A 13,319-nucleotide genomic window follows, 5' to 3' on the forward strand; every position below is an offset into this window, starting at 1 on the left:
GTTGTTGCAGGGCATTTAATATTCTGATAATACATAGAAGTGCTAGATACTAATTTTTATTTTCCCTTTCTGGCCTGAACTGACATTTATTTCAAAATAAACACATCATATAAAATTGTTTCTTTACTTCTGTCTAAAAATAGGACTTGGATAGCAGTAAAGTTACCATTTCTCCCAAAGACCATCCTATAGAAGGTGTCTTCAAAATTATCAATTCTTCAGTTGAAAACACTATCCTGGTACTCTAAGACTGGGATTAAACATAGCATAACTATAAACGTACTGACCATGGAATTGCCATTAAGTGAGAAATGGGCATAGCTTAGTACACAGACTGAAAAGTCCTCCTCCTGCTGTCAAACTATAATAGGGAGCAGGGATTGTGAAGAGTGTCTAATCTTATTTGAAGATAGGGCTTCTTCTTAAATTCTTACACATCCTGTGTAAATTTTACTACAAAGTCAATGTTTTCCCCATAGAAATTGTAATGTTCTATTCAATTGTAATTAAATTCATTCTGTATCTTGTTGTTCATCACTTAGAAAGCCCTATCAGATTATTCGGCAGCAAATAAGTAAGTAAGTAAGTAGATATAGATAGATAGATAGATAGATAGATAGATAGATAGATAGATAGATAGGGGCTGTCAGTACCTGCTGTTTCTCTTGGCTCTAGCTCTGGCATAATATGCTTCATAGGATGTCGGCTTGAGATCAAGTGCCTTGGTAGCAAACTCTTCTGCCATGCCAAAATCCTGCCAGAACCAAAGGAGCACAAGTGTTCAATCTTAACATGATTACAGAAATTACTACAATACACTGTACTACAGCAACTCTGCATGCAATTAGATGTTGCCCTTGTGGCCTCTTCTACTGTATGAATGTGTATTGCAAGCCAAGCTGACACCCCTTTATCCTTTCAAAGCACTTCTGTATCATGCTGCAGCTGGTTTAATTTGACTTTGATTCACACTTCTACATTATGTAGCAGTTTTAACTTCCTTACACGTATTGTTCTAAGGGGTTACTGCTCTAAATTGCTATGTGTTGCCTTTACGGCTTTTTAGCAAAGAGATGGCATATAAATAACAATAGCTAAATTAACATTGTTTTCACACATTTGTTTAAAAAATCATATCATTATGGAACCTTGTTACTGGGAAGTGACATGAGCACTCCCTAGCATGTCACCTGAACGGACATGGTCAGTCACAGGGTATTTGTCTACGATGTCCTCGTGCTCTGCAACAGGGGATAAATGCTTGGCTGAAGGAACTTACATTTGTTTTTCTGCGGCATCTTGACAGGTTTAGATATAAGGAAACTCTGAGCTCATTGAAAGCTTTCATTTCTTCTCCAAAACTCTCTCGAGGAAACTTCCGCAAAGCATACTGGTACCGCTGTGCTGCCTCCTTCATCTTTCCTTTCTGCAGGGTCAACAGCAAAAAAGGCTTGGCAATCTAGTTTGTAAAATGCTGTTTTCATCTTAAATTGACATTACATCAGAAGCCACTGCAAAGAAGACTTAAAAGAAGAATGCTGTATTGTATCTTAAAAAGGAGTAATATTTAAACAGATCTTTCACTAAGAAAATATTTATGTTGGATCATGCAGTCTAATGCCAAATGGTTCTTGCTATATACACATTGGATAAACACAATGTCTTAACTGGAATGTAAATTTTGAAGACAAATTGGATATAGGTTTACTTGTCAAAAATGCTATGTCTTAAAGCCTAACTGAGTATAGCCAGTGATCTGCAACATCATATGATATGGAACATGAGCTTCATAAATAAATGCTTTATGACAAAACTTGGTAATTTTGTATTGTTTTAGATCCACTCAAAATAATGGGAATGTCAATTCAATTTGGCCAACACTGTCATAGTAATGTGTGAAGCACTGATAGTGCATCAGAATTAATCGCACACATGCAATGGTGCATAGGAATTAATCACACAAGACACATTAATCACATACACAATCACACAGCACACTACTGTAAGAGTACTATTTATTTTATTTAGGTACTATATTTATATTCCGCCCTATTTCCTTCCAAGGAACTCAAGGTGGCTTACATAGTTCTCTTTAAGAGACGGTCGGGTACCTTCCTCTTTAAAAGAGGCGGTAGTCCGGCCAGTCCTAAAGAAGGCATCCCTGGATCCAGAGGTGGCCGCCAATTACAGACCGGTGGCCAACATCCCGTTTCTGGGCAAGGTGCTAGAGCGGGTGGTGGCGGCACAACTCCAATCACTCTTCGATGAAACTGATTATCTGGACCCATTTCAGTCCGGCTTCAGACCCGGGTACGGTACTGAATCTGCCTTGGTCGCCCTGTACGATGACCTGTGCAGGGGGAAGGACAGGGGGAGTGCGTCCCTGTTGGTTCTCCTGGACCTCTCAGCGGCTTTCGATACCATCGACCATGGTATCCTTCTGGATAGGCTAGTGGGACTGGGAGTAGGAGGCACTGCTTGGCAGTGGTTCCTCTCCTACCTCGACGGCCAATTCCAGAAGGTGGTGCTGGGGGACTTTGGCTCTGCGCCATGGCAGCTATGCCATGGAGTACCGCAGGGGTCCATTTTGTCCCCTTTGCTATTCAACATCTACATGAAACAGCTGGGAGAGGTCATCCGGAGGTGTGGGCTGCGGAATCATCAGTACGCTGATGATACCCAGCTCTACCTCTCTTTTTCAACCAATCCAGGTGAGGCGGTGGCTGTGCTGAACCGGGGCCTGGCCAAGGTAATGGGCTGGATGAGGGCCAATAAACTGAAGCTCAATCCAGACAACACGGAGGTCTTGTTGTTGGGTGGTTCGGGCCTCGGGATGGGGGACTTGGGCCTTGTCCTAAATGGGGTTGCACTCCCTCTGAGGGACAGGGTTCGCAGCTTGGGAGTGCTCCTCGACCCTGAGCTGTCTCTAGAAGCTCAGGTGACGGCGGTGGCAAGGAGCGCTTTCCTTCAGCTTTGGCTGATCCATCAGCTGCGTCCCTTCCTGGAGAACGACTGCCTGGTGACAGTGACAAACGCGTTGGTAACTTCCCAATTAGTTTTCTGTAACGCGCTCTATGTGGGGCTTCCCTTGAAGACGGTCCAGATACTTCAATTGGTGCAGAACAGAGCTGCCAGGCTGCTGATGGGGACTGGGCATTGTTCTCATTTAACCCCAGTTCTCCGTCAGCTCCACTGGCTCCTGATTGAAGTCCGGGCCCAATTCAAGGTGTTGGTTATGACCTCTAAAGCCCTCAACGGCTTGGGTCCTGGGTATCTAAAGGAATGCTTGCATCCATATATGCCCTCCCGCCCCCCAAGATCAGCAACAGATGCCCTTCTCCGGGAACCCTCTGTGAATGATATTAGGACGGTGAGTACCCAGAGGAGGGCTTTCTCTGCGGTGGCGCCCCATCTATGGAATGCGCTCCCCAGAAAGCTCCGCCTGGTGCCGTCGTTATTTGTTTTTCGGCACCAGGCTAAGACCTTTTTATTTAAAACTTATTTTAATTGTTAATTTATTGGTATTTATAGGATTTTAAATCTTTTAAGCCGAGATGCACTGGGTTTTAATATTTTTGTTGTATAATTGTTATATTTGTATACTTTGTTTTTGTTCTGAGCTGCCCTGAGGCTTTGTTGCGATGGGGGCGGCATAAAAATGTTATAAATAAATAGATAGATAGTTCTCCTCTTCCCCCTCTCAATCTTGTCCTCCCAACAAACACCCTGTAAGGTAGGTGGGGCTGAGAGTCTGTGACTGGTCCAAAGTCACCCAGGAGGCTCCATGGCTGAGGGGGGATTAGAACCCAGATCTTCTGATTTCCAACCTAGCACTCTTAACCACTACAGCACAAAGGGTATAGCCTTGCTTTTTTATTTCTCAGAACAGCTAAGCTTTAGGAATTTTAAATTGCTAGATTATTTTTGCATTTTACAAACATTTTTCACTTAGAAGAGTATCTGTGTCTGCACAGAAATAAATGGCAAGCATATAATACTAAATCTCACAGGATACCACTTTGCAAGCAGTAATTCTATGTTAAAACCTTCAAGCATTTTGCAGAATGCAGAGAAACACTTAAGGCAGAGCAACTGTAAAGACTTTTTGCAAAGCCACAACTGTACATTGTGAAGGACATTAATAAAACTATCAAACATTTTCAAGAAAATTAAAATATGATGCCTTCATGGTTAAACCACTATCAATCTGTACTTTGTTTCATAACTGATACTTCTATAAAGAAACTGGGAAGCAATTCGTAGATTTGCAGATCCAGTCCTCTTATCTGAAGCATCTTTCTGGAGCCAGTGTGGTGAACTGGTTGAGAGTGTGGGACAGGCAATCTGGTTCAAGCCATGGAGCCAACTGTGTGACTTTGGGCTAGTCACAGACTCTCAGCCCTACCTACTTCACAGGGTTGTTGTGGGGATAAGATTGAGATCGTGAAGGGAATTACGTAAACTGCCTTGAGTTGAAAAAAGGTGGGATATAAGTAAATAAAATGATCCTCTATTCTGATTTGCACTTCAAAAGCAGTGTCGCAGTTTCACATCACTTAAAATAACACTGGCCTCTTTAAAAAAAATAAAGACAACATGGAGTGATCCATTTATTTATTAGATATGAAAACAGTGCTGATCTTTTACCTGGACAGGAAAATTGTTTCCGACAAGAAAACTACTTTTTGTGTATTTTGGAAAGCAAAAAGTTCACGGAGTAAATAACAGAGATTAAAGGTACTCTTGTGAAGGCCACCATGCTGTGCTATTATCCAAGAAAAAGCTGCTGATCTTACATGCATGTTCCAACACAAAGCACGAAGTAGCAGTGGCTAGTTCAGCTGAAGGACTGATCTGCCTGATCAAAACAAGCCCACCATAAGTTTATACAGCCTATGGGCTACTGATGATTGTTTAGCCCTCTGACAAAATACTGTAAATATTGGTGTATAAGGTGGCTCATGTATAAAATGAGATCAGCATTTTGGGCTGTTTTTCCGGTGTCGGGCATATAAAACAACCCCCAATTTTGCTTTGCTATTAAGGGTTGTCTTGCATGCCAATATATACAGTGTGTTGCCCAGGCTTGAACAGTACAATAAGGTATCTTGAATGCTGCTTATGCAAATGGCACTCAGCACATCACACCTCACAACATGCTGCGTGGCTTGTCTGAGTCATTCAAACTGGGTCCTTGGGTAGGTTTGCAATAGGCGTGTTCAGCCATGGCAGCTTAAATAACCACTGTTGTTTGGGGCGTATGCCAAATGCCAATGGGTATCTTTTCTGTAACCCAACTCCATTTGTAGATTCATCCAGAGCTGTTGTTGGAGTGGTTAACAATATGCTTAGAACACGTGGGCTGCTTCACTGTTGCATATGCTTTTGTTAACCACATTAACTTGCCTTCACCAGGGTTGCATGGCGTGGCGACTTACAAGCAGGGGATGGGTTACAGGACTGGTGTTTGTGGCTGTCCACCATGGGCCACAAACCACAGTGGCTTATTTAAGAGACCGTGACTGAAAGCGATCATGGGAAACAGGTCAAGTGTTCACATACTTATTGCTTAGCATTTGTTAAGAATCTTCTTTTGCATTATATTAGTAGTTTAGTCCTTATATGTCCACTGCGACTAGCATTGTATCTGTTGCATGACAACAATGATATTTCCTTAAGGTGGTCAGGAATTTACCTGTCACCTAAAGTGTGCCATACCTAGCTGTGTGCAGGTCTTTCGGACACATATTTTTCAGGTACTACATACCTTACAAGAAAACTATTCTAGATTTACGGTTTTACGAATTTGTTAGGGAGCCTCTTTTCAAAGGCTGCAAGATCTTCAGTGTGTACATTTCCACCCTGAAGATCTGTTTGGGTTAAAGCACGCTTGGGTTATCAATACCTTTTTAATTTATCCAATACCACCTGGATACTTTATCAATTTTATTTACTGCTCACTGATTACAGATGCAACTTGGTCATTTGTATGAAAAAGTTATTTTTGCACATATAAGTGCTGTTTTTCTCTTGTTTAGTTCTCATTCTTTGGGTTAAGATGAGAGCACTCTTATTTGATTGCAAAGTCTGCCATTTGAAGAAGAGCTACACTAACAAGCTTTATATATTTATACCAGATGTCTTGTGAATTCAAGAAATACAAACCAACATTTAAGGAAGGCTGCAATCATTGCAGCAGTTCAGCAGCCTGAATCTGATACCTGCCATCATCATATCTGCTCTTTTAACACTCTGATCTTAATACTATAGATTCATGCATCTGCTGCAGCCAAATGTTTGCTCCAATACAGCCTAGAAAAGGCTCTGCACAGGGACAGAAGCCGGTATGTGTGAGTCCCAGAGAGCGCAGAGAATCACCGTTTTTTGCCATAGTTGTATGACAGAGTTTTGTTTACTCAAAATTCAATGTTAAAAGCAAAAGCAAGGATCCACCTACTTTGTACATTACGTTTCCTTCTTCAATTAGCTTTTGCAGTAAGATGATCAGAATATCAGGTTTTGAAGTAGCCATGGCCCATGCAGCATTACCTGAAATTTAGAACATTTACTTATTACCCAAAATGAGCAACAAGACCAAAATTAATAGCACAAACAGATGCTGTCCTTGGACCACACTGCTCTCACTAATCTGCCTTTCCGTCTCCACTGTGGTTGCTAATATTTCAAAATCAGTAAGGAGGCTTAAATTGCTCCAATTAAAAGCAGATAAAATCTGAATTACTAGGAAATACGTAAATTGTTTTAGATAGCATTTTACAAGCCAGTATAGTACAAAAGGTTTAATGTGGTTTTTTATAAGATAGTAAATGTTCCTTTTAGAAAGAAAACAGTTCTGTTTTGGCAAGAAGAGTTATTTTTCATTAACCTAATTTGGCCCCTTTTCGAAGCAGTGTGACCACCACTGAAGTATTTCGGCATCCAATCGCTCTGTCCAGTGGGCGCATTCCACTGTTGTCAACATGTTCAATCACCGCACCTTTGTCAACTAAATACTGCACCTGTAAATAATGGAACAAAAGAATATCATTCTTTTAAATATATGTTTGCAGTAATGGCTATCATCTACTAGGAATTTTTCTTGCACAAACTCCTCTAAAACATTGTTTATTTCTTAGGCTACTAAGAGATTTAGAACTTTGTACATTATGAAGTCCCCTCTTCTGAGTAATGCCTTCATGTGTTTGAGGATGTTAGAGAAGTCAAGAGCAATGCTGCCACAAGGCCAGACCCTCCCATTCCTGGCAGGGTCACCCAAGACAAAGCGGTCAAGGCTGAGGCACCAGACTAAGAGGCATCTCTCCTCATCAGTTGATTCCATAAATAAAGCTACAGCCTCGAGCTTATAAAAGCTGACCAAGGCCAAGAAGGACAGGGCATTCTGGAGAGCATGCATTCATATGTAAGCTGGAGACTACTTAACAGTATAGAATGCCAATGAAAAACATTTTGAGATAAGAGGGCTTAATCTATAGGCTTTAATATTCCCTTTAAGCACCAATTCAATATAAATCAGTAACTGTGCAATGCAGATTGCTAGCATGTGTTGATGAATGGAGCTTCAAGGTGCCATCCAACACAGCTACCCATAACCCTCCAAGCTTCTGTTCAAGAGCAGTGGGAGCACGCAGGCAAGGGCTGCCACCACACCTCTCCCACCCTATAGAAGACACAGACATTTGATTCCGGCTGTCTGTCTTTGGCCCTACTTATGAGGAGAAGCAGCTGAGGTACCGCTGGGATTCCTTGAGTCTCACCACACTTGCAATTTCACAGGCATGGCCAGCGGAACATGGCTGCCAGGGTAGAGTCCCATCTCTGACTGTGAGACACATTTCCAAAGCTGAAGCAGGGCCTCTAACCTGTCTAGACAGCATTTAGCAGCCACAGGATTGCTTCCTAAGTCACACATGACTGAAGGTGGCAAAACTCCTGCATAACAGCTGCTTACAGCATGCACAAATTAACACCAAAGCCTTAACTGACCAATTCCATTCTGTTTCAAAATGAAGTAAATTTGTAAGAACTTTAAGTCTTCCTTAATGCCAAAAGGTTGTTGATCTTGAATATATTAATAATTACTTTACACTCACAAACCTTGCTCAAGTCATAATATAATTTCAATGTAAGGCAACAGAAAAAGACAAGCAACGCACATTTCCAATCTTATAGCCTCATGCAGGCAGAAGGATGGTATTCGGTGGCAATTCATGAGTTAATTAACCAACAAGTTCTGGGAATGCACATTGTGAGACTTCCATTTGTAGGTTGTTTCCACAGGATCAGAACTAGGGCACTCGGTTCTAGGATTGTTTTAGGGATGTGGGAAGTCTCTGTCCAGTGGTAGGAACCTATCAGATTCCTGAGGCTCAGCTGTCCAGTCTCCAATCTGCTTTGCAGTAGCCCAGAATCCAAATTCGAGGCAAGCATGCCCAGTATCTGTGCAGCACTCCCCTGCCACACACACTCCCCGCAAGCAGTGCCCCTCTCACACACCAGGAGCAGCTGCCATTTGAGTGGATGCAACTGCATCAAAGGGTGCTGGCCTTCTGGTCTGGTGCTGCTGCTGATTCGAAAGAGGTTGCCAGTTGCCCCGCCATGGGTCTGTGAGTGCTCATCGACTTGGCTCAGTTTGGAAGACCAGGTGGAGCACCGAGAAAGCCTGCAGATGCTTGGAGCAACTCAAGTGCTGGCTTTGAATGTCACAGACACAATCTATGAATACTGCCATTAGGTCCATGGAGGGTTAATGATATAGTTTGACAGGCATTGCTCTCCCTTCCCTTGGTTGCACCAGCTTTATTTTATGGAATGACCGAGCATTAGGATCTGTCCTGGGGAAGCCACTTGGAGCCAAACCAAAGGATTGTGTAGCACCTCCTTCCAACCAAATACTTTTTACAAAATGAAGGACACAAACCCTACATTAGATGTTTCCTAGATGCTGATAGAAACAAAGGAATCTTTCTTTTATTTCTTCCTTAAACATTTCCACACCCTCAAATGCATGAAAAAGGCAGCCTGAATTGGCCTAATTAGCATTCCGTTTGGTCAGATCTCAGGAGCTTGGCTTTGTTTCAAGTTGGTGAAAGCTAATAAGAGGCACAGTGTTCGACTGGACTTACAATATCTGAATCTCCATAGAAAGCTGCTAGATCCAAGGGGGTTCTTCCATTCTTGTCTGTCTGATCTATTGCGGCATTTTTTTCAACCAAATACTGAACCACGCTCTTGTGTCCTTTGAGACAAGCCCAGCTTAGTGCTGTTAGGCCCTCCTTGTCCAGAGAGGAAATATCTGCACCTAACAGAGAAACCAGAAATGTGTTCTTTGAGGGAAAAACACTCCTCATTAAGCCAAAGTTTAAATATAATAACCTCAGTTTAAAATTGTATTGATTTTTCTCTACCATAGTCCTAACAGAGACTATATAATTTTAGCATGCAGTATAGATTTTGGAATAAACTCATAAAACATGCTTGAATCATTTTGAACACTGAAGTGGCAAGCTGGCTTGCCTCTCCTAAAATAGAAGAAAAATCAATAGGACAATTTTTAAAAGTCTTGAACAGTTAATCATTTTACCTTTGGAGATTAGAAATTCAACAGTGCTCAAATGTCCTTCACAAGAAGCGACCATGAGTGGTGTCCTGCCTTGCTTGTCACTTAAATTTATATCAGCCCCATGTTCCAACAGAAGTTTTGCAATCTGAAAAAAGTGTGCAAATTGCCATCACAGCATTGTAAAATTGCCATAAAATACATGCCATATCCCAACAATAGCAATCCATATGTGGATCCTACTCATCTGAAGCCCAAATTACAGTAGGGGAGCAAAATGTAGCAATGAGCATATACGCATTTATCACATTCATGGTTCTCTATAAGTGAAGTTCATAGAGTGGTACTCAAGTCATTACAATATTTTAAGTTTAGCTACTGTGGATTCTCTGCTCTGCAGAAAGTTAGTCTGTTTACTTCTATTGAAACTGACAAATCACAACCAAACTTTGGATTTCATATTGGCTGTGCTTGGATACCATGATGCCTGGTTTACTGTTAATGAGGACAATCCTAAGTGAGCCTTGTACACACACACTCCCCCCACCCCCACTTTCTCATTTGGTTCTGCAAAGATAAGGCATTTGGAAACATGTGCTTCAAATAAAGCACACTGTATCAGAACCTGAACAAAATTTGCCAAGTCTTTTACATGGGTAGTTGAGAGAAGACCACAGGTTATGAAGCCGACTTGTTTCAAACACAAGCTCAAGCGGTGGTATCTCATGGGACCATCTCATGTCTACTGCTTCTGCTGAGCCTGTGAGTATCGGCAATTGTGTGTGTGCAATGGCACTTTAAAAAATAACCCCAGGCCCAAATGGATTAGGGCAGAGCCCCCTTTGGTGAGCTACTCTGATCAGCCCCATTGAAGGTACAAGTGTTCCCAAACGTCTCAGATTATTCTTTTACAAGCATCGGTCCTGTTGCACCAGCAGTGACGGGATGCTCCCTGTTGTCTACAGGTAATGACAAAGTCCTATTGTTATGTCCAAACCAGGGCATTGTTTTCATAAATAAATAATCCAGGATTAATAATTTTCGAAAGCAAGAACAATTTTAAGAATGCTCGCCTCCATCTAAGGCACGGATAGGCAACTCCCAACAACCTTGACCATCGTAGCCAATGGCAGGCCAAAACATCTGGAGAATCACAACTTGCACCATCCCTCATTACTGACTATGCTCACTATGGATGATGGGAGTTGAAGGCTGAAACATCTAGAAGGCTATAAGCAGCTCACTTCTAATGTAATAGTACAGAAGTTTCCCTTAGTCCAAAAGGAAGCTGGAGCTGACTGTTCTATGCATAAAGTTCTGTCCCACCTGCCAGTGTCCCTGACGCACAGCACAGAAAAGTGGTAGTGCTCCTCTCCTGTTAGTCCGTGTCACTAGAGCTCCATGTTCAAGCAACAGCTCACATGCCTCCAGTTTTCCTCTCCCAGCAGCCGCAGTCAACGCTGAAGAGGAAAAATGGTTTTAGTTTGAAAGATTTATTAGATGCACGGAATGGGGAAGAGTAAAGAAGGCATTAACCAAAGGGTATCTATGGATTACTGCTGATGGCACTGAGCCATTAATATGTGTTTTCAAGATGAACCCTATTGCCAAATAATAACACTCATTGAATCAGTATGCTGTGGAAGATGTCCACTTTTCTTGACATAAGATACAGGCTACATAATGACACATCCCCAACCCCTTCCCCGGGTTTTAATGGACTATTTTACTCAGAATGAATTAAAAATAAAGCTCAAATTAGCTGAGGTTGGCAACTGATGCTATAAATAACAAAAAAGATGTTAGAAATAAAAGGAACACAAAGATAACAATAAACTAGCTATGCAGGAAAGATTATCATCATTACACTGCATTTGTACTCCACCTTTCTTCCTCTTGCAAGAAATCCATGAAGGCTTACAAAGTTCTCCTCGTCTCCATTTTATCCTCATAAGAACCCTGTGAGTTGATAGGCTGAGAGGCAGCACCTGGCCCAGTGGGCTTCATGACTGAGTGGATGGCAAAATGCTGACAGGTGATAATGCTGGAAGTGCACGCTTCCTATGGGACTCAATCTCAAAAGGAGGATTTTTTCAAAGTGCTTCCTATTGCACAAGATGACGGCCCCCCTAACATTAACATGTATGTGCAGGCTGTCCTGTCATCCAAACTAGGTAAACGTATCTTGGCAAAGTATCCCATGATATCCTGATTACAAAGCCTGTCGACGGTTGGATGGCATTACTACTAGGTGGATCCACAGCTAGCCAGAAAATCCTACTCAAATAGTGCTTGTCAGTGGTTCTTCAGAAGCACTGTGGAGTAGTAGTTAAGAGTGCTAGACTAGGACTCCAGAGATCCTGGTTCCCACTCAGCCATGAAGCTTATTTCAGCCAGTCATGGACTCTTAACCTACCCTACCTCACAGGTTGTTGTGGGTATAAAATGGAGAGGAGGAGAACCTTGCCAAAGGCGGGGTATAAATGTAATATCATCAACACCACTAGACTGGAGGGAGGTATTGAATGGGGTGCCAAAGAGTTTGGTCCTGGGCCTGCCTCCTCAATAATCGTATTAATGACTTGGAGGAAGAGATGCTTGTCAAATCTGCATATAACCCAAAACTGAGTGAGAACTAACTGATAGCTTAGCAGAGCAAACAACAGTCAAAATCACAAAACTGAGCAGAAAATAAGGGAAGGAGAACATCAAGAAAAACAACTCATTGTCCAGAGTACTCAGACAATGGAATGAACTGCCTAGGTAGGTGTTGGGCTGTCCGTGGAGGTATCAAGTAGATGCTAGACAGTCATCTGTCATGGATGCTTTAAACAGGATTCCTGCACTAAGCTGGGAGCTCAACTCAATGGCTTACATGGTGCTACCCAGCTCTATGATCCTATATACCTGAATTCTCTTTCTGAAAAGCAAGTGTGCAAGAAACAGATTATTTTAAGAATACCATCTGACACTCAGGATAACTCAATTTATTTTTGGATTATGTTGAGCGTTTAGACCCAAACAATCTGACAGTATTTTTTTTTTTTATTTTTATTAGGATTCTCAAATTTATAACTATTGGATATATAAGACCAAGGTTGTTATATAAACAAACACTTATCTCACTATCTTTCACAGCTTTTGAATTCACAGGTCACTTGAGATACAAAAACAAAGTTTTTGAAGTATACCATATTCGGAAAAAAGCAAGACTGAAGAATAGCTTGCAGAGGGCTTAAACAAACAAGATCCTCAGGAAAACTATGCTCAGGAATGCCTTCCATTCTGCTAAAAGGCCCACCTCTGTTCTGTCTAATGTACTTTGCAACTGAATGCCCCACTCTTAGCTCAAGATAGAAAATAAATTCTAATGAGCAGCTAAACAAGCAACTGATGCAGAATGGAAAATATGAAAGCAGCCCATTAGGCTAAATGATAACTAATAATCTTTGGCAGATCTTTGGTCTGCTGCCAATTATGTTGAGGGAAGTGGTAACTGGCATGAGGGAGTGGAAACTTTTAAAGGCAGGATAAACATAATGGCTGGAATTTGCTGAAACAGAATATATAAGACAAGATGGCTAGTACATTTTGTGGCATCTGATGTGGCATTTTGATAGTGTTCCCCTTTCACAGGCACTATGTTTCTGATATCCTCTCTAACAGGGATGCTCAGGGTCTCAGCGCTGCAATTTCAGAACTTAGGGTTTGAAGCACAGGAAGCTCTTCCAGGACCTGGATC

General features: G+C 41.8%; 1 protein-coding gene across 3 annotated transcripts in view; it reads right to left on the minus strand.

The window, feature by feature from the left end:
* LOC123024450 (protein TANC1-like) overlaps nucleotides 1-13,319 on the minus strand; it is an 81,190-nt gene that overhangs the window by 3,086 nt on the left and 64,785 nt on the right. For all 3 annotated transcript variants that reach the window (XM_044432160.1, XM_044432159.1, XM_044432158.1), the window contains 7 exons: nucleotides 10,904-11,037; nucleotides 9,602-9,725; nucleotides 9,144-9,319; nucleotides 6,887-7,019; nucleotides 6,458-6,549; nucleotides 1,280-1,426; nucleotides 654-754 (listed from right to left, as the gene is read on the minus strand). In XM_044432160.1, coding sequence (XP_044288095.1) covers nucleotides 654-754; nucleotides 1,280-1,426; nucleotides 6,458-6,549; nucleotides 6,887-7,019; nucleotides 9,144-9,319; nucleotides 9,602-9,725; nucleotides 10,904-11,037 — 907 coding nt within the window. The remainder of the gene's footprint in view (nucleotides 1-653; nucleotides 755-1,279; nucleotides 1,427-6,457; nucleotides 6,550-6,886; nucleotides 7,020-9,143; nucleotides 9,320-9,601; nucleotides 9,726-10,903; nucleotides 11,038-13,319) is intronic.

This window comes from Varanus komodoensis, unplaced genomic scaffold (genome assembly GCF_004798865.1).
Source record: "Varanus komodoensis strain SLA01 unplaced genomic scaffold, ASM479886v1 scaffold230, whole genome shotgun sequence".
Lineage (NCBI taxonomy): Eukaryota > Metazoa > Chordata > Lepidosauria > Squamata > Varanidae > Varanus > Varanus komodoensis.